The 22,157-nt window shown below is 44.0% G+C and overlaps 1 protein-coding gene across 2 annotated transcripts in view; it reads right to left on the bottom strand.

Annotated features, from left to right (window-relative positions):
- The window catches only part of PRR5L (proline rich 5 like), a 40,383-nt gene that overhangs the window by 2,969 nt on the left and 15,257 nt on the right, over positions 1–22,157 (bottom strand). Inside the window, exons 5-8 of one of the 2 annotated variants that reach the window (XM_030482985.1) lie at positions 12,456–12,513; positions 8,403–8,494; positions 4,953–5,093; positions 3,400–3,526 (exon numbers count right to left, since the gene is read on the bottom strand). In XM_030482985.1, coding sequence (XP_030338845.1) covers positions 3,400–3,526; positions 4,953–5,093; positions 8,403–8,494; positions 12,456–12,513 — 418 coding nt within the window. Of the gene's footprint in view, positions 1–3,399; positions 3,527–4,952; positions 5,094–7,415; positions 7,426–8,402; positions 8,495–12,455; positions 12,514–22,157 lie in introns of both variants that reach the window. The other variant, XM_030482987.1, reaches the window with a different exon arrangement.

Raw genomic sequence — 22,157 nt, 5'->3', positions numbered from 1 at the left:
GTGCTCATTAGTTATGAACTATTAAGTCAGTTACAAACGATCTCCCACTATTATTGGTGAGGCACTGGCACAGGTTGCCCACAGAAGCTGTGGCTGCCCCATCCCCGGCAGGGGGAGGTTGGACGGGGCTTGGAGCAACTGGTCTAGTGGAAGGTGTCCCTGCCCATGGCAGGGGATTGGAACTGGATGAGCTTAAGGTCCTTTCTGTGATTCTATGATTATTTCCAAGGGTTTGGGAAAGAGCCACCTTCCATCCTGCTGTACGGCAACAGTGCTGCTGCCCATAAGAGAAGTAATCCAACAGCTACCCAGTGCAGCAAAGGGGCTTCCTTTAGCATCCAGATGGTCTCCCTCCTCTCTTTCCCAGGGAGGTGAGGACCAAGTAGGAGCTCTCATGTGCAGGTTTCCTAAAGCAGCACAAGTCCAAGAAACATCCTGTGAGGATATAAGTTGCTATCATCTTCTCTAGAAAGTTTCTCACAGCAGATGCCAATAGCTGGTGTCAACATGATACTCCTGATGATTGCATTGCGCTAGCTCTCCAGCTCCCTAGGGAAAGGTGGCTCTGCTGGCATTATCCCACTGTATTTTTTAAAGATTATGCAAGAAAAAGAGCATTTCATCCACTTCAAAACATATCAGGTTTTGGGGCTGGACACTGGCAAGACCTAACAGCACACAGCAACAGCCCACAACACCCAGGGGGCAAAGACACGGAAGAGAAAGGCAGGACCTTTGGAGGACAGGTTTGAAACTCAAACGTAAGATGCAGTCCCCAGCCCTGTATCATGAAGCACCATTTCAATTCTGACACTGACAGCTTTAACAAAAGCAGGGGTCTGAGTTTGTCCCTTGGCTCGCTGTAATTCAGGCTGAATCAGACAGCATTGCTTTTCACCTGCTGCCTTCTATAGCCATGCAGCATTGCTACGTGGCATTAAACACCTCATGTGGTCTATTCCCTAAGCAGCTGATAAATCTGTTCCGTACCTGTCTTCCTATTTCTCACCAAATTCCTTGATGTGTAAGCTCTCATTTCATAAAGCCACAATCATAGAATGGTTTGGGTTGGAAGAGACCTTAAAGACCATCTAGTTCCAACCCCCTGCCACAGGCAGGGACACCTTCCACTAGACCAGGTTGCTCAAAGCCCACCAAGACTACAGAGCCTAAGAGTCAGAGTAACAAAATGCAAAGCAACGCACTTGTAACTGAAGGTTGTAAGAGTTTTGGAAGCTTGCATTAGCAAAAAAAGCAGAAAACAAACTATATGTTGTTGCAGAGAGGAATAGGTGAGCAGCCAGAACTCCACCACTGGCAGCAGCCAAGCTATGACAACACTTCACCCAACTGCTGCCAGTAATATATTCATTCTAAATGGTTCTCTTAATGCTTAAGAATATGGGCAAACAGTTATTGGCTGGTTACAGCAAATACATCCTTTAGGTGTCACCTGCATCTCAAGCCACAGCAAGCTGTAGTGTTGGACCTGACCCTTTTGAGGAAAAAATATCCAGAGATTATTTCTGTGCGACGAAATTAAAATCCTTCATGAGAAGCAGGTAAAAATTAGGCTGAACTCTGAATATTCACTTATTGCTTTATTTTTCACCCTTTACTTTCTTGGCCACAACAGACAGTCTCTTAAGGGAGTTGTCATTCATATTTTAACTAGAAATGTTATTTCTATTTTGGTGCATTATGGCAAGGAACATCAACTGGGAGGAATTTTTAAGGGATTTTTTGCAAGCAAACTCAAATCAGCAGTGATATTAGGTTTAAAACACACTGCGGTTGTTTATCTTCTTCCCTATTCCCTCTATGAACCCCCGCTGTGAGTTGTTCTTGTCCCCTTTCATACCTATGCCTGCTGCATTCCTCTCTCACTTTAAATCAAGTTTAAGATACTTAAAGCCTTATGTGCATCCACAGCTGTGATCAAACACTGCATTTCCCAACACTCATTTGTCTTAAAGGCTCCAGTCCAGATGGCTGTTTGGCCTCCACAGCATCTCTTGAGAATCAAGCACCTTCAAAGCCCAACAATGCATTTTGAAAAAGCTACTATAGGGAACCTACTGGGCTCCATCATCATTAGAAGCTGCCCAGTGAGAGAAGAAACTCGTTCTGAGAAAGCAAAAAGGTGACAGAAGGAAGGACAGAGGAAGAGAATGAGGTTTGATTAGAAGTGGGACTTAAGGAAAAGAACCAACCACCACAGCAGCACTTTGAAATACCAAGAATATTTGCAGAGAAGTGCTGCTCTGCTGTCAGTGTTGTGTCATGCAAACAGAAGTTCATTCCTTCCTCTTGCTCAGCACAGGGTGGAGCAGGGGCAAAAGGCCACCTTGGAAATACACACAAATAAATGACAGCTAAAATAGAAGTAAATACAACTATTTTAAGGCACATAAGCTTTACAAGGCCAATTCGTGTGAAAAATTTTGTCACTAATGACTTGTTCAGCTGGTGGAAATCCAGGATGGTTGCAAACTTCAGTCAAGCTACCTTCCAAACTATCCCAGCAGCATGTAGGTGTCCATAAACAGCAAAGCAATCAAATCAGTCAAAGCTCAACTTTTTAGCCTAGATTTAAGCTTCTGATCAGGTCTACAAATCAATGCTGACCTGTATAACCATGTTCGCTTGCATAAAAGATATTTAATTGTGTAACAACCACAAGAACAAAAAAGCTGAGCCATAGCTAGCCTGAAGTGATGCCATGAGTTTCTTAGAGGCACAGATCATCTGAGTCCTGATAAGTCCTTTGAGTGCAAGACCATCTTTTCCCCTGTGCTGCTAAGGTGTACTACAAGACAGGTTGTGCGTCTCCAGCTTGCTACAATCTGCATCTACACAAAGGCTAAAGCTTATAAATACAAAGGAAGACTAGAGCTTTCTTTACTTGTTCTATTTAAACCATCTCAACTATCAAATTAGTATCACTACACCCATTTCTTAGCTAGCCAATCTCTTCTGGCTGGCCACGTGTGATAACAGAGCTCCTGGATCATGTGTGGAGGAGTTTTCCAGTCTAAGATCCACTTCCTGAAGCGAAGTGCCAGTTGTCTTACCTAGACCCATTTATCCACAGTTTAAATTCAGATTTTTAATTTCCACCCCCCCCTTTTTTTTTTTTTTTGAACAGTTTGGGTTTGAAGGGTTTGGGTTGGAAGGGACCTTAAAGCTCATCTAGTTCCAACCCCACGCTACAGGCAGGAAGACCTTCCACTTGGCCCTGTTGAATTTCATGAGATCTGCACTGGTCCACCAAGTGGGCCAAGATGTTTTAGCCTTTGATTTCTGTTTCTCATGGAGCCATGCACTGTCTCCTTTCTAGCACAAATGTACACTGCCTCACACCCCAACAAGACCTTCTGTACAATGCACATGTCTTACCAAGCAAGCAGGTGCTACCAGAGAAGCCATGATCCTCACACAAACCCAAGTATGGTGATACCACCTGCTTGACAAGTTCTTCCAGCTGCAGGTAGCTCTCACTGGGTCCAGTAGGCTCATGGACGCTCTGAAATTCAAACATTAAAGGCAACATTACCCTTACTTACTTCTGAGTAAAGTTTTTGAGTAAAGCCTGGCATCTGCCAAATATCTCTGCACTGGAATAATTCAACCATATCAGTATACCACTTGGAGGAGCACAGCTGATAAGCCCAAATGGAGCTTTTGGGTGCCATTCTGGTCAACCTCCATGGTCAACCCATAGCTATAACTCTACAGACATCATGTACCTAGTTGTCTTTTTTCTGATGAAGCGATAGGAAGGTACAAGGTACACTCACACCAAGGATTTGCCAGTTCTACCAGGAAACAGATCTTTGTAGAAAAGCCTTAACACACCTTTGGCAAAGCACTGCTCCTTTCCTAGGCAGGACCGCAGGAAAGGCACCCTCTGTAGTTCAGCTTACAGCTGTGAAGATGGTAGATAACACTAACAGTAATTTCAGAAACTGTTCACAGGCTTAACTTCCTGCTAAGCCTCAGTGGGCTTTTCTTTCTAAGACCCTCTTTGCCCTCAAGATTCTTTTATTAAAATATTTCAGGGAAATTAAGTTGACACTTTAGTATATTCTGCTATTAAAGTCTGGGTCACTGGGAACATCAGAACAGCAAGAACTTATATAGAAATACCAGCTTAGCCACTTTGCAATTTTGATTGCACTTGAGGAAGTTTCATTCCCTCCCACTCTTTATAAGGTACATTGGAGAAGAAATAAAAGTGAAAGAAACACAAACAGCCACCTGCTAACATGATATTTTGCAGGACTGTCAGGCTGGGTAACATAAAAAGATAAACCAGCTGGTATACTTGACTGTATTTGGCATGCTTGGAAAATATTCTCTTGAGGTCTGGATGAAAAGGTTAGTCCTCCCAGAAGGTCTGGGAGAGGCCTTTGGAAGATGTATAACATTTTGCCTGCTGCCAAAAGGTATTCCCCCTCTCATGAGAGGCACTGCTCAGCATCCCAGCCAGCCAAGGAGTTGGTGTCAGGCAGTTGGCAGCCACAGCTCATCCAAATCCCACAGTCCGCTGTGATGTAGTCTCACCCTGACATGGTAAAGCTGAGAAACGAGGAGAACTAGGGCACAAAGAGGCCTTAAGAGAAGCTGGGAGACCAAAATCTATGTGGGGGGGGAAAAAAAAAAAAGTGTCCTATGACTGTTCCTAGCTGGAGAGGAGAGGTAGCAAGAAAAATACAAACACCAAAGAGCAGAACCCAGCCCTTTCATGGTAACTTCCTTACCTGTTCCCAGGGAAATTCAGTACATTCAAATTCAGCTCTCATTTCTACACTTCACACTCCCAAATTAGCACACATTGCTTCCCCTTCATCACACCCTCTTCCCTTCTCACTCTCTTTTCCAGGGTTCTTAGTAGTTCAATGAAATTGAGATACCCCAGGGGAGTTAGACAAAGAACAGAGGCTCCCCACCTGCAGAATTAACAGCATCTGGACAATGGAAGCTGGGAGCTTTGTCTGGACCAGAGGAAGAATTTCTTCCAACTTTACTTTTAGCAAGACCAAGTCTCTGAAGCCAAGAAGAGCAATCTGACGAATCGTCAACTCCTGACCCTAAAAAACACAGAAGGTAAAGTCCAAGAGTTGGTAAAGGGATGTGTAAGCATCATATCAACACACGTATGCACACAGAGAGAAAAGGTCTATCCTGCCCTTGCTGCTGTAGCAAAGCGCCCCCAGCTGATACGGTTGAGGATTCATAGTACTCTCTGGTCACTTCCCTATCAGTCTCTGTCCCACACAAATTCTGAAATGAGTAACACCTCACCTGAGATGCCACTAGGTTTGGAGCGAAGCCACAAATGGGTCTGTATTTCACCAAAAGACTACATATTCATGAAACCCAACCGCCACCCAATTTGCTCACAAGCATCCAAAGGCCAGATGGATGCAGCTCCTGCTTTTGAGCTGAGAAACCAGAGAAGGTTTGGTAGGGAAAGAGGTTGGTACAGAGCATTCCTTAACTAAGCCTACAACCAGTCTGTGCTGAATCCTCTTTTTGGTCAAGGTCTACACTTTAGACCTTGCTGATATGACAAAAATCCACAAGTCAGTCCACTACAGGTTTTAGGATTTAGGCTACAGCAAAGCTAGCAAGACTGCTTGTACCAAACATTATTTTAAAGAGTAACAGCTTTGATTATTTTAAGGAGCTACAAGGTGCTCTGTATCCTCCCAGTTACTCTTCTACATCAACAACACAAGTGAGCAGGCTTATCAGATGAAGATGATGTAAGATTTCTCACCATAAACACATTTGGACTCCATTAGGCATTCTGGTGTTACTGCCTTTCCCTCTGCTATGTGGATGCTTAACATCCACATGGCTTTCTCTTGCTCCACTGCAGCTTAATAGCAGAAATTTTCCTTCCGGCCCTGCCCAGCAATTTCTAGCCTTAAGAATTTCTCTTGTTCTTCCCAGTACATTAATCTCTGCCCCATGGTCTGTTTGGGAACCGTTTTATGGTCTCCATAACACACTCAACATGGCAAATATTTAGCTGGAAGGAATTAAAAGCAGTTAATCATTAATTCATAATGGGCTTAATGTCATAATTAACAACATTAATATGTAAATACAAATTAAGTCCAATAGTCTGGAGGGAAGCTCTGCCATAATAAAAGCACTCTGCTGTTTTAAACCATCACTGTGTGTTTAGAAACACAGAGGTGTAGAAAAGACCAGTACATATCTCTGAACTGTATCTCAGCAGCTGCACACTTCTTATTTATACCATGCAGTTTAGTCCCATTAACTTCATATCCCATTTCAAAATGCAAACATCTTGTCGTGCCAAACAAAACAAAATTTGCTATTCTTTTTCCACCCCAAGTAGTTACATCAACAGCTGCAACTATATGAAAGCCAGTGACCTGTTTACATAGTTTCCCTCTGTACAGCAATTTAACCAACTTGACTGGCTTAAAGGTCATATTTCTGTAACAGCTATGAGCCTCAGGTTTAAACTTAGCTGAGATAGGAAGTTACTTCTAGTTACTACCTTCAGTATCATACACTCACACATTCAGCTGACTTGCACTCTGAATGGGCAGCTGCTGGAACCACAGAAGGGCATGACCAAATAATCACATTGACATTTGCAGCAAAGAACAGGGAACCAACCACAAACTGACTTTCCCATCTACCAGAGAAGCACATAAAGAACTGCGGCTTGGTTAAAGAGATTTATTAGATGAGCTCTCTTCACATGTGGCGACATACCGTGTAAATAGGGATATACGGTACCGTAGTTATAGGAAGAGCTCAATCTTGTTATTAGGGCACTGGCCTGGGAAAAGAGCAACTTCTTATTCCTTGCTGCGCCAGCAACTCTCTCTGTTGCAGCCTCAGAGAGCTCACCCAGAGTCAAATTCTTATCATAGCATCACGGAATCCAGTTCCAATCCCCCTGCCACAGGCAGGGACACCTTCCACTAGACTGGGTTGCTCAAAGCCCCATCCAACCTGGGCGTATTCTTGGATGTATTTAGGTACATTTGTGTAGGCTACAGAACTTTAAATATGCTGTCTGTCACCTTTCAGTTCCTCATCTGTTAAAAGACAATACTTTCCTAACTTCAGAGCTTCTATGAAATAATTCTGAGTGACTCAGATATTGTGACATGACAAATACAGTAAAAAAGCTATGCTTTCAAAGAACTTCAACATCCCATAGTAAATCTTTCACCACTACCACATAGTTACTACCAAAAGCTGCACCCACTGTGCAGTAACTTTTGTTCAGTTTCTCATTAGAGACACTTTATAGGAGGGGAATAGACTTTTCTTGTAAGTGGCAGAATTATTAGCATCAGTGGGTATGACAGACAAGGGACGATATTATAATTGTGCAGTTTTACCTGTCAAACACCTACCTTTAAGCATCTGCAGCAAGGAAAGAATAAAAATAAACACAGTAGAAAGGTTAGTACCTGTTTTTGCAGAAGTCCTTTCCCTTTTAGGAAATGCCAGCTTTAACAGGATTAGAGCAAAAGGACAACCTTTGAGCTTTACCTGCTGCCTTTCAAACAATAGAAGAGAAAATAATTTTAAAATGCTCTGGAAAGCAATGTCTTGCAAAGGAGGCAAAAGTCAAGAGGAGGAGGCTAGCATTTCCAAGAACATCAGTTTCCTCATGAAGTACATTTTCCTTTTCCTCTCATGGAAAAGATGATCAAAATAGGCTGGGGAGGTAATTACACTGCTTGTATGGAAACCCTGACTAAAACTACGATAAAAAATGATACTGCTCAACACTTCCAATGGGATACTCAGCTTTCAAAATACCCAGTAAAGAAGTTTTACATGAAGGTGTTCATTCATCCTCTACCCATAGATTTACTTGTCCCCTTATTAAAGCTTAAAAAATCCCAACAGAGGATTTTCCAAAAGCACAACTGGGACATAAGCCCTTCAAAAGTAGTTAGAGTGAGTTAAGACACATTTGTTCCTGATCTAGTCTTCAGATTTGCCCCTCTGAAGACAAGTTATTAGTATTATCATCTGCACCAACAGTCCCAGCAATTTAAAAGCAGAAGAAATAGAAATACAAATGGCACAGAGCTTCAGCCTAGACAAGGTATCATCCAATAGTTTCAGCATTCAAGCTTAGCTAAGCAGAGAGAGAGGGTAGGAAAATGGGAATAAATTCAGTCCAAACCCTGTGCTTGCCCAGTAGATTGTAGCAGTTCTTCTTACACAGTTAATGCTACTCCCTCCCAGATTTAGTTTAAAGGTTTTAAGACCTGTTTAGCCAATGGCCAAAAAGTGCTGCTGGAACAGAAGAGAAGTTTCTATGGGCTGATAGCAGACGTTGCTACATTGCCTCACCTGACTGAAGACTGAATTATAACAAAGGTTACCTGGACTGGGTAGAATATTGCCTGGAGTGTAGGAAGAGTTTCTGTAAAATAGTGATCCCAGATTTCAGACAGGACATCAATGCGATCCTCACCTACGAAAACAGATTTGGAGCAAGAGCTTCAGCGAGAAGAACACCAAAATCAAGTTGAATTTTCCCAATACTCTCTAATCCCCCAAATAAGAGATACAAACCCAGCCTTCACAGTTTCCATCCAAAACTGGACATCACTTGGCTAAGTTTCACCTTAACTGACAGAGACACAAGACTGTGACCATAAAGTGCTCTGTCCCTTACTGCAAAGAAGACAGCTCTGTGCAAAACATGAGACTAATTCCAACAACAAAGTGAAACTCCTCTTTAACTGGAGGATTTAACTCCACAGCAAAGGACTGCAAATCTCACAGCTCAAAGTTAGCATGCTCAACTAGCATGGGAGCACAGCCATGTGTTATCAGCTGAATCTGACAACCAGCTGGTAAATCACAGAATCATAGAATAGTTTGGGTTGGAAGGCACCTTAAAGCTCACCCAGTTCCAACCCCCTGCCACAGGCAGGGACACCTTGCACTAGACCAGGTTGCTCCAAGCCCCGTCCAACCTGGCCTTGAACACTGCCAGGGATGGGGCAGCCACAGCTTCTCTGGGCAACCTGTGCCAGCACCTCACCACCCTCACAGGGAAGAACTTCTTCCTAATATCCAATCTAAATCTCCCCTCTTCCAGTTTAAAGCCATTCCCCCTTGTCCTGTTGCTATCTGCCCTAGTCAAAAGCCCCTCTCCAGATTCCTTGTCAGCCCCTTTAGGTACTGGAAGCTGCTCTAAGGTCTCCCCAGAGCCTTCTCAGAAGAGAAGCCCAGCTCTCTCAGCCTGTCTCCAGAGCAGAGCTGCTCCAGCCCTCGGAGCATCTTCATGGCCTCCTCCGGACTCACTCCAACAGCTCCTTGTTCCTCTTGTGTTGTTGCCCCCAGAGCTGGACGCAGGACTGCAGGGTGGGGGTCTCACCAGAGCAAAGCAGAGGGGAAGAATCCCCTCCCTTGACCAGCTGCTCACGCTGCTGGTGATGCAGCCCAGGACATGGGTGGTTTCTGGGCTGCAAGCACACACTGCTGGCTCATGGGGAGCTTCTTGTCACCCAACATCCCCAAGTCCTTCTCCTCAGGGTTGCTCTCAATCCAGTCTCACCCAACCTGCAGTTGTGCTTGGGACTGCCCCAACTGAGGTGCAGGACCTTGCACTTGGCCTTGTTGAACTCCATCCTGTCCAGGTCCCTCTGGATCCCATCCCTTCCCTCCAGCGTTGTCAACTGCATCACACAGCTTGGTGTCATCAGCAAACTTTCTGAGGGTGCACTCAATCCCACTGTCCATGTTGCTGACAAAAATGTTGAATAGCACCGGTCCCAACACCAACCCCTGAGGAACACCACTCAACACTGGTCTCCAGTTGGACATCGAGCCACTGACAGCAACTCTTCCAGTGCAACCATCCAGCCAATTCCGTATCCACCAAGTGGTCCATCTGTCAAATCTATGACTCTCCAGTTTAGAGACAAAGATGTTATGTGGGACAGTGTCAAATGTCTTGCACAAGTCTCGGTAGATGACATCAGTTCCTCTTCCCTTATCCACCAATGCCATAGCCCCATTATAAGAAGGCCACCAAATTTGTCAGGCACAATTGTAACAGCCAACATCAACTGTTCTGAAGCAACTGAGTCAGGGAGACCGTTTACAAGACCTGAGACCCTGCTCCCAATCACAGACACAGTAGTCAGGAGCCTGATGAGCCACAAAGCCACTGTGCTCCTCTCAAACATGGCATTTGGAAAGTTCCAGAATTAAATCCACTTGTGGTCACCCCTCCTATGACTCCAACAAGAACAAATACCCCAAATATAAGTTGGTATTTAAAATGAAGGCAGACTAAGTTATGCAATTCCTGATTCCCATAACAGGAATACAACTGTGGTCAAAAGCCTATTATTAACAAAAAATGCTTTACTGAACATAATGGTTTGGATAGACTTTTAAATTATGCTCATAGGCTTGACTTACAGACCTGTGTGCTCCTCAGCATTTGGGCCCAAAACCTTTAAGTGTCTTAAGAGATTTTTCCCATGCCAAACAAGGCAAAAGGTTTGCCATGTTTTTCAGGTTTTGGATATATTCCCCAGAAATGTCAGGCACAAATACAGACCCAGGTTTAACAATACAAGATTCTGACAAAAGGATTTTCCAGGATACCTTCTACAGAGCCTCAGCTGGAGCTCACAAGCAGTCAAGACTCAAGGAACAGTAATGGAAGGCAGCTGCTCAAGACATCTTTGAAGGCTCAGCCTCAAGATGACTAAAGGCCCTACATGAGGAACTGGAACAAAGTACAACTGCAGCTCAAAGCAGCCTTATCACTGTGTGCTGAAGTGCTTTCTCCATCTGGAGACTTCTACATGGGCTTGCACTGTGCTTGTCCATGGGTGTGCTGCTTAGGACAAGGCCAGAGAACAGAAAGCCAGCAGGACCAGATCCTGCAGAAGTTTCCTTCTGAGCAGAAAGCCCAACAACCACCACAGGCAGGTTCAGATGAAGGCTTCACGGTGTCAAGTATGATGCTACCTTCAAAACTGGAACTGCAGGCGAACGAGCACCCACCCAACACCCCCATAACAGCTAGCCAGAAACTGCAACTGTAACTGAAAAAAACAACAGGAAACAAACTAATTGAATGTTTAATTCCCTCCTCTGCCTCCTCCCCACAGCTGCAACACTTTGGTGTGTGGAGCCAGAAAGAAATGTCATAGATCACTTCTCCTTCTGGAGGAGAAGGGGGAATGGTTTGTTTCTTCAAGAAATCATAAATCCTACAGGCATTGAAAGAGATTCTGACAGGCCATATAAAGAAAAATCATGTTAAAGTAAGGCTGTGATTCGAAAAACAGACATCGTTACGCCCTGCAGCAGGAACATTATTCTGTCTCTGATTTCTGGGACAGCAGGAATTTTCCAGGAAAACAGAGCTAACCAAGAAGCATGTACAAGAAGTTTTTGTTGCTGTGACCACAAGAGCTGCACCAAGTCTACACATTATGAAAGAAAGGTGCTCATGAGTCACCTCCTTAAGGTAAAATGCATGAGTCTGCCTTTTTACCTCCCTTACAGGGCCAGCGCTGAAGAAGCAGGCACCAAGCAGAAGGCTGGCAACTGCACAGCTCCTTCAGGGCCTGAGTCCTACAGCCTGCTGGCTGAGTGGAGCAGTCAGTTGGTGAAGAATGGTGCAGAGGAATCTGGCACCAATAGTGACACAAGACCACAAGACTCTCAGTGCCTATTGGCATTTAATGACCCAGATACAGCAGGCTGGTGATTAGCAAGGGATCTTCCCTACAGGCTACAAAACTGGGTCAAATCAACCAGCAGCCTAGTTTTGAATAAAGACATGTACCCGAGACAGCTTGCTGTGCTTGAGCAAACTGTTCATAAATGTGACTAACCACACACGCATCCAACAGAGTCACCACACCACGCTAGAGGCTCTGCAAGCATCTGTAGCCCAGTGGTTTGAACAGAACTCCATGTGTGATCGACTTCTTTCCAGAAGGATTTAATTCCCACCTGAGTGTTTTTTTCTATAAATTTACACAAAGCCTGTCAGCTCAGCTCTCAAAAGCATGAGACAATAACCAAAATTACACTTCCACCAAGCTGCAAATCACATTGAGAAACAAAAGGCAGAAGGTAGCTCTCAGCAGCTCTGCAACAGGATCCATGTCCAGTCCAGAACTGCTCTCAGCAGGTTCAGCTGCCACAGAAGCTGACGTTCCTGCTCTTATAATGGAGAGGCGGCTGGTGGAGGTGTTGCAGCTATATGGCTATTCAAAAGCACACCATCCTTTAAGCCCCACAAGGGCTGCAGTGCAACCTGCTCCTGAGAGGTTGTGTGACACCCCAAGACAGTACCAGAAAGGGCTGTACGCTTTTCAGACATGCAAATCACCTCATCTGACCAAACATCAAAGCACAACTCTCTTCCAAAACAAGATTCTTGCTATACTTGCCTTCACACAGCTTAACCTTCTCCTCTACGAACAGTAAGCCTTTCACAAGGAGCTGGTTCTGCCAAGAGAGAAGAGAGACATGCATTTGCCTTTTCTGAGATTTAGTAAACATGAAAGAATTTTAATTTTTTTTTTTTTTTAAAGATGTTAACCTCTTTGCATGCAGTTATCTAAAGATCAGTCATATCACAGAATCATAGAATCACAGACTGGTTTGACTTGGAAAGACCATCTATTTCCAACCCCCTGCCACAGGAAGGAACACCTTCCACTAGACCAGGTTGCTCCAAGCCCTGTCTCCCCCAGCCTTGAATACTGCCAGGGATGGGGCAACCACAGCTTCTCTGGGCAACCTGTGCCAGCACCTCACCACCCTCACAGGGAAGAATGTCTTCCTAAGATCTCATCTCAGTCTCCCCTCTTTCAGGTTAAAGCCATTCCCCCTTGTCCTGTCACTACAGGCCCTTGTCAAAAGCCCCTCTCCAAATTTCTTGTTGGCCCCTTTAGGCACTGGAAGCTGCTCTAAGGTCTCCCTGGAGTCTTCTCTTCTCCAGGCTGAACAAGCCCAGCTCTCTCAGCCTGTCTCCAGAGCAGAGCTGCTCCAGCCCTTGGAGCATCTCTGTGGCCTTCTCTGGACTTGCTCAAGCAGGTCCATGTCTTGTAGTACTTTCTTTATTGTAGTACTTTTTATATCATAGTACTTTCTCCCAATCCTGCCACCAGATCTGGTCTCACTTCAAGTGCTGCAAATTCATTAACCCCTCTTGTTCAGCCAGGCAGGAGAACAGAACAGACACAGCAGACAGTTGAACCACTTGCCAGAAGTGAGAAGAAAGGAAGGACATGTCCTGGGTCACAGGGAGAGACTCAAGAAAATAAAATGGTTTTTATCATAAGAGTGCAGACACATAAGCTATACCTCAGCCGTATGACTGAGGTGATCAAAGGGCCAAACTCTACCATATACGCCTGTTTGCAGTTGAGGACATCTAAATATCCGATAAGCTTTCTGTCCACATTCCCCCAAACATAAGAATGGTGCAAAACCAACACCTACCTTTTGTTCCCCCAACACCACTAGGTGAATCAGGTATTCTGAAAAGCTTTAAGAATCCCTGAGAAAGGAGCTGCTATCATCACATAACACGCTGTTACTGCATCCTAAAAGGTCCAGTCATACCACAGAGATCGTATTGATAGAGAATAAAGCCCTCTATCCCTCTGAAAGGATCCAGTATCAGAGTAGCACAAAATGAAGGGCATAAGAAAAAGGAAACATCACTCTGTGACATTCTCTGCTTGTACTTGTACTTCACTTTCCAGAAAAAAAAGAAGAACTTGCCACTAGAGAGTCCTACTTGTTAGCATCAGACATCACTGAAATGTGTAGAAAAGGAAGGGCCCTTCCTGAAACAGTATCTAAACAGGCTCCAGAAGTCTTTTGCAAGTAGGTTGAGGCTGAGGGACTGAAGAGACCACCACACATCCTATCAGTAAGGAAACATCTCTGGATGCATTGTCCTATTGGAGAGCTTATCTTCAAAAAGTTGTCAGGTAGGAAAATGCTGAAATTAATAAATTCAAGAAACTTCTTTTGCTTTGGAATCTCACCTCATGCAAGGGGAGCTCTGAGACCCTTTGGGGCTGGGTGCCACTGCAATACCATAGAGAAATTTTTCCATTGGCATCTTTGTCAATATTTCGGCAAAGATGCCCGTAAGAGAGAACAAGCCATGCAAAATCACCAGCTGCTTCACGTGCTGTGGATAGTAGGGGGAACAACCAGGAAAAGTTTCATCTCAAGACAAGACTATATGGACACTGTCTTCTTCATAGTGTGAAAAAAGTGCAGTGTTATGCAACAGGAAGGAAATGGGGACCTTCCTGTGGCTGTTGTCCCATCTCATGGCTATTTCATCCACATTAAAACATTAACCCATGTTTTGCTGCACTGGCTTGTTAGCTTTAAGTGAGACAGATGTAAGTACTTTTAAGATGCCGCTTTAAAAAAAAAAAACAACAAAACCCAACAACAAACAAACAAAAACCCCATAAACAAAACCCAAACAAAACAAAACAAAAAACCACCCCAAAAAACCCCCGAACACACACCCCCCAAAGAAAAAAAAAAAAAAAAAAGCCCAACACATAAAAAAATCCTCCACAAAAAAAGCAGAACCACCAAAACCCCCTAATGTGTATCCAGAGTTCAGTAGTTCAGTCATGACATAAGGAGAAATGGCCATCCAATTGACCAGTGGTAAGTTCTGTTAGCAGCAATAACTGTTAAATACTGTATAGGGCATACAAGGGAAAAACAATTAATGGTCGTGCTTGTAATTAAGGTATATTGGCCCTGCTAGCAGGCAGCTTTGATTTTTTCAGAATTCAAACCTAAAAATATTTAGTAAGGTCTTATTCCAAAAATAATGTAGAATTTAGGTTCCTTTTATATTAGTTACACAACAAAACCGGAGCATTTTACGAGCAACACAGGGGATGAAACTGTACTATTTGAACCACCCACCCAAGTCACAAGACTTTGACCTTTAGTAGCTCTGGCATAGTGTAAAAGGAATCCTAACCATGTGGTACAGTCAAGCTGTAAACCAGTTTCTATAGTATTATCCAACCCTAGGAGTTTCAGTGCAGGAACCCCAGCTGACTTGAACAGCCCTGTGGTCCGAGACCGCACTAGAATTGCTATTCTGTACACAGGTGACCATGTGGAGACAGGAACCCAAAGCACTTTTGCATGCGACCTTCTGAACCCACTCACAAACAGTGTACAAATGACTCATTAACTGCAGCTGAAAAGCTGTGGACGCCAACAGGTAAAAAGCAGCGCTCTCTGGCAATACTGCAGACAGCTTTGGTCTTTGCTGACTCATTTCATGATGCTGATGCCCACCCAGGTTAGCAGGAGTGGAGAGTCCTTCAGCAGGACATGCAACACCAAGAGCCTGGTGGTTCACACCTCCTCCATGGTGGTACCTCACCCTGCTTACAACAGCTCACTCAGTTTTAGCCAAAAAGCCATACATTTACTCTGGGAAAAAAAAGAAAAAAAAAAAAAAAAAAGAAGAAAAGTCTACTTTCTACAATTTCAGGACTCTGGAATTCCACATACACACCCCTACACCCCTCCACCCCCTTCCTGCAAAAGCCTGGGTTGAGAGAAAGAGAAAGGCAGAGTTCCCAGCGGAGCGTGAGAGGAATGGCACTGCCAGAGGATGGATAAGCTGCTAAGGGAGCATGCCTGGGAGACGCTTCACCTGGACAATAACAGCAGTGATTAGCAAGTTGGATAAATATGCTCACATGATGATGAAGAAATACTGCAACATTTCCAAACATTATCAACTAATGGAAGGTGAATCTAGCAGAAACATAAGATTTGGAGGGAAATATTAAGCTGTTAGGATCTCCATTCAAATTTTAGATTTGTTCAGCAGAAATAAAATGACATGTGTCAGGCTCTGGACAACAAAAAGACTTTTCAGGAAAAAAAAAAACCAAACAAAAAAACCTAAAAACCAACCACAAAACCACAAAACCCACAAAAATTGAAAACGAGGGAGGAAAAAATCTGGAGTGTAAACATAATTATGAATGGAAAAAACACTGTAAATATTTTTCTGCCTGAGCAGTAAGATAATGTCTGGAGTGATATTGCACTTTATTAATAAACTGAAAGCATTTGGAAGGACTAAAGTGCTTTAATTCTTACTTTTCATCTCATAGCTCAAGGTAATTACCTCTAATATATTGCACAGAAAATTTACAGCTGGTCTTTAATACCATGTCATTTTAAACTACCATCATTAAAATGTACATACACATACATATATGAGAGTGCATTTTCTTGTGTTTCAAGAAATACAAACTCCTCCTCTATCTGTACTAGAACATTAAGTATCAATTTCCATGTGTTTCATGAGCACAGTCGATCCAATTTTCCGCCTACATTGCTTGTAAGTTAGTATGATTGATGCTTTCTACTTTCAGAGAGTTTTATTTTACTTTTCAGCTATGTCAGCAAACAAAATATGCATTTGTACACCTTTATGGGCAGCACAGCTCTATTAAAAACAGGTATGTTAATCATTACCCTGTAGTAAAGAATTTATAATGCTCTTATCAATGTATTATCTGTAATTCTATGTGCTAAACAGATTGCTTCATCTCATTCTTAAGGTTTCTAAGAAAAAAAAAAAACCAAAAAAACCCAACTTAGCTCCATATAGTTACTACAGATGTTTCAATTATCCTCTCAGGGTCTCCCTTTCCCTGTGGAAGAGAGAGACTTTAAAAAATAAAAATAAAAAATTAAACCAACCACACTTAATTTCTCTTCTCCCCATCTTAAAATTATCTGGAAATTTTACTTATCTATCTGTCTTTTCTGCTGAAATCATAGGCTTAGAAATTGATTCAATCCCAACACTACCCCCTCAGATCAGGCCAGACAGGTAAATTTTCATTAAAGAGCCCTCCAGGGTTTGCTGACAAATCAATACAATCTAATAAATGCAACCACAGCAGAGGTCTGGAGCAGACCTTGCCTAGATTACAAGTCTCGTTTTACTGCTTTATCCCTGGTTGCCAGAGGCAACGCAGAGGTAGAGAGCTAAGAGGAAAAAGAAACCTTATTTATCTTATTTATCGCAAGCAAGACCAGATAAAGATGCTCACCAAGTGAGCTTGAAGGATGCATTTATGTGAAACTCCACCATGCACACGCAGTTGAGAAATTCAGAGAGATGTTGGGCAGCACATTGAAGTGGGGCTTCTGAAATCTCACAGGTTGAAACCCCGCTTCTTTTCTCAGTGCAGAAAACCATAACAGCTATTTCAGGTATACCACCAAGAAGTGTAGCTAAGCGAAAGCCTTTAAAAATTAAGTTGCCAAATGCCCTGAGTTTTGGAAGGCAGGATTCAAAGCTCCAGAAGAACACTTTTCACTTTTTCCTCAACAAAGAGGAACACGTGTTCCAAAAACTGAAGGCAGCCACATAGAACTTTCCAGATAATTCCTTCTTTTTCCTCACACAGATATTTTCCCCTTTCCCCCCCTGTAGAGAAACTGAGGCAAGTTTCTCCATCCACACCCAGAGGATCCATTCCAGCTCCTCCAGCACAGTGACTGGAGGTGGAATCTGCCCCAGGCACAGCAGCAGTGGTGGGCACCCTCTCCCTACCCTTCATAAGCTGGTCGGCCCCAACAAGGAGACCCTTCCTGTGTGGGCATCCAAAATGGCACCCACTTGACTTTGCCAAAGTCTCAGCAGTGTAGTAAGGCAAAAAGGAACTCTCCTATTAATCCAAAAATATTACTATTTCCCAATAAGCCACTACTCTTGGGGGAAAATAAGGCTTACATGAACACCCATGTAATTACGGACATATTTTGTTTTCCTTTCACATCTCCAAGCTGAACATGGCCAATATGCCATTAAAAAGCCACAAATTAATAGTAGTTCACCAAACAGAAACATAAGCTTGGCACAGGAGTAAACTGATCCAGAGCAAACTCAAAATAATTGGCCCCATTTTGCTGGGTGAAAAAAATCAGGTTTTCTTCCACATGTTATGGGATTTCTTAAATCCAACCCTCTCTTCCAGCCAACTTTTTGTTCAGCATGTTCAAACCATGCTTTTACAGGCTCTATAAGCACATAGCCAGGGTTTCTTGGATAATCTGATGTTAATTTGAGGAAAAAAGCATTACCCAAACTTACCTGGCAAATATTTTCTACAAAGTTATTGCCAGTTGCACAGAAACCTACATCTTGGCAGTGTTTTAACAAATGCAAACCTGTATGAGCTGCAGCATCTCGTACCTGGTGCATCCCTGCCATCCTTATTTTTTACTCCAGAAAGAGAGGAAATAGTGACAGAAGCAGAGAGATCATTTCAATCCTACATAGCGAACAAATTGCGAGATAAATATGAAATAACATCCTAAAATTACTCTTCTAGAGACAGCTAAAAAAGAAAGTGAGAAGAGTGAGGCAGGGAGAGTAGGAAGAGCAGACCAGGCAGACCGAGTAGGCAGCAGTGCTATCATCTGGGCCACACTGTGCCAAATCATAGAATCATAGAATCAACTAGGATGGAAAAGATCATCAAGTCCAACCATTACCCCAGGCCTGCCAAGCCCACCACTAAACTATGCCACTAAGGGCCTTGCCTACCCAGTTTTTGAACACTTCCAGGGATGCCTTGAGCCATAGCAACCAGGCACCATTTTGAGTGAATCACAGGCATCTATGGAGCCGATGCACACAGAGTGCCCCTGCTGCCACTGCCACCCAGGACTAGGTCCTCTCTTGTCTTATAGTAACATGGGCTGAGCTGCTGGGTGGACCCCATCTGTGATAATGAAGCTGGACAGTTCCCATGGAGTCTCTGGAGCTGCTCCATGAAAGCTCGGTCCTAGAAAGTGCCAGATGAAGCAGAAGTAATCAGCAGACCTGCACAAACAGGGGTTCCCAGCCAGCGAGGAGAAAAAAAATAAGGTAATAAGGAGCAGCGTGATCAGAAAGAGTATTGCAGACATACATCTGAGCTCTGCAAATCCCACCAGTGTGAATGCTCTGTCCTTGTGCAGCAGCCAAGCTGCTGCAGCCACTAACAGCAGGCATGGGACAGCACTTGGCCAGAGAAGAGCCAGTGCTACCTTTATCCAGCAATAACTACCACTCCAATAGCCTACACAACTATTTCCTTGCCTTGCCTTGAAAGATGCAGACGTAGAAACCTGGAAGCAAGTAAAGAAATGTCACATGTACGACGTTTTTCTATTTGACTAACCAGGAGAGAGAGACAACATGGCATTTTCAGCTGTTAGCATGTCGTTATAAATCACAGAATCATAGAATCACAGGATGGTTTGGGTTGGAAGGGACCTTAAAGCTCATTCAGTTCCTACCCCCTGCCACAAGTAGGGACACCTCTCACTAGACCAGGCTGCTCCAAGCCCCATCCAACCTGGCCTTGAACACTGCCAGGGATGGGGCAGTCACAGCTTCTCTGGGCAACCTGTGCCAGGGCCTCACCACCCTCACGGGGAAGAACTTCTTCCTAAGATCTCATCTCAATCTCCTCTCTTTCAGTATAAAGCCATTCCCCTTTGTCCTGTCACTACAGGCCCTTTTCAACAGCCCCTAACCAGATTTCTTGTTGGCCCCTTTAGGCACTGGAAGCTGCTCTAAGGTCTCCCTGGAGCCTTCTCTTCTTCAGGCTGAACAAGCCCAGCTTTCTCAGCCTGTCTCCAGAGCAGAGCTACTACAGCCCTCGGAGCATCTCCGTGGCCTCCTCTGGACTCACTCCAACAACTCCACGTCCCTTTTATGTTGGAGGCCCCAGAGTTGGATGCAGGACTGCAGCCTTTCAAAGGGGAGCGAGCATCCTGAGAGATGCTGGATGAGATGGTGTCCCAGAAAGACAGGCAGCAGGGACTTAAGCAAAAGCTTTATGTTGCCACACCAACATCTTGGTATTCTGACTTTGCTCGCCACCCCAGCGATACCGGTGCTCGCGCCCTGCAGTTGTGCATACAAACAGAAAGCCAGGCCTGATTCTGAGTCAGGACTCGTCACCTCCCACAGCTCGCCACTGCAGCGGCGGGAAATTATATAATAGATTCACTTTTGGTTTTAAGACATCAAAGCTCTCATTGGGTTATATGAGGAAATGCAGCCCACTTGTCATCCCTCACCGACCCGCTCTGCCAGCGTAGGCACTGGATGTCAGGCTGGAGAGGCACCAACTCCAGCTGTCTGACTTTCTGCATCTGCAGCCCAAAAGTGCTAGGAGAGGTTACAGTGCCTGGGAAGGGACTGCGCCTCTCCTCCTTGGGAGAAGACAGTTTGGAGTTGATATACATAAACCAAGCAGTTCTGCTAAAGTGGTTAGCTGTGAAACAGCTAACATTTCCATTTTCCCCCATGAGTTTCAAGATTAACAAGCCCCCAGAGAGTGAAAAGAAACAGTTCATCCTTTCCAAAGGATTGAGGGTTTTTTTTCCTAACTGTTTGCAGAATCAGGAAGATAATGCATGAGTTTGGGGGGGGTTTTAATGCATCAATTTTCTCCTATGGAGACAGGCTGAGAGAGCTGGGCTTGTTCAGCCTAGAGAAGAGAAGGCTCCAGGGAGACCTTAGAGCAGCTTCCAGTGCCTAAAGGGGCCAACAAGAAATCTGGAGAGAGGCTTTTGAAAAGGGCCTGTAGTGGCAGGACAAGGGGGAATGGCTTTAAACTGAGAGGAGATTGAGATGAGATCTTAGGAAGAAGTTCTTCCCTGTGAGGGTGGTGAGGTGCTGGCACAGGTTGCCCAGAGAAGCTGTGGCTGCCCCATCCCTGGCAGTGTTCAAGGCCAGGCTGGACAGGGCTTGGAGCAACCTGGTCTAGTGGAAGGTGTCCCAGCCAGTGGCAGGGGGGTGGAACTAGATGAGCTTTAAGGTCCCTTCCAAGCCAAACCAGTCTGTGATTCTATGATTTATCAATACTTACTAGTTTTTTATTTCAAAACTTTTGTCCACAAACACATGGTCAGACAGCAAGAAAATGAGGGTAGGTTATCTGAATAATCTTATAGATGCCTCAGAGAAGTCCCAATCACAAATACACCCTATTCCTCCAAATCCCAGCTTCTTACCTTCCACAGCCATAGGATTCCTTCCTGTTGCAGTTCAGCTGACCAGAGAACTAACCCAGCAGTAAGAGCAGATGGAGCCCTGCTGGGTTACTGAGCAGAGGGGTGGTTACAAAGTGCCCCTTTTTATCAGCAGGATCAGTTCATGGACAAAATCAATACTGGAAAACCTGCAGCATGAAGCATTGTTTTAAGGCAGATCCACAGCCAATATTACGAGTCCCAGATATCTGGCAATTATACTTAGACTCTGATCCAAGGAGATGGCTTGTATATACAATAGGGTTGCTAAAGCAGCAGATTTATAAACACAAATCTCCTTCAGAATGATACATCTGAGTTCCCACCAAAAAAAAACCTTTACAGGAATTATATTTCTCTTTCAAATACAAAACAGACCCAGTAACTCTGGTATGACAATGGTCTGGTAGCAGAGAAAGACTGCCTAACCCCACCCGCTTCCTACACATTCCTTTAGCAACTTCAGGAGCTAAAAACTGGTAATTTGCAGGAATGTTGGTGAAAAGGACTCATGAGTAATCAAGTTGATCACAAAGGTAATGTGTCTCACTATAAAAGCTCTGCTCCATTTTAGTCTTACATATTCAGTGGTTAGAAAAAATGTGTTTGTAAAATATACATAATGTACGAGCCAGAACTCTTAAAACAATGGAAAATGTGATTTTAAAAATTATCCAAGTAGCTCCTGTTACAAGTGCTGTGGCATAAGAAATGGAAAACATTTAAGTCAATTTACCTCATCTAAATAGGACATGATCCAGTTAGTTGCTCTAACTGCTGCTACGATATTTAAAACTGCCTGGTTACACATGAGAGCAGATCCTTCAGGGTCCATTTCTATCCAAGAGAACAGTAAATCTGGTTCTCAGGAGAGCTTTTCAGTGGGCTTTAACAGATGGAGAGGAAGTTGCTGCCAGAAGATTCACTTCCACTCCACTTCCCATCCCAATGACCTGCTCCCATCACCTCCCCCATGTCAGAGACGATGAGTACATGTCAAAGGAAGTAGCTAAAAACTATTT

This window comes from Strigops habroptila, chromosome 4, assembly GCF_004027225.2.
Source record: "Strigops habroptila isolate Jane chromosome 4, bStrHab1.2.pri, whole genome shotgun sequence".
Taxonomy (NCBI): domain Eukaryota; kingdom Metazoa; phylum Chordata; class Aves; order Psittaciformes; family Psittacidae; genus Strigops; species Strigops habroptila.
The sequence above is the reverse complement of the archived record's forward strand: the minus strand, read 5'-3'. Positions and strand labels throughout refer to the sequence as shown.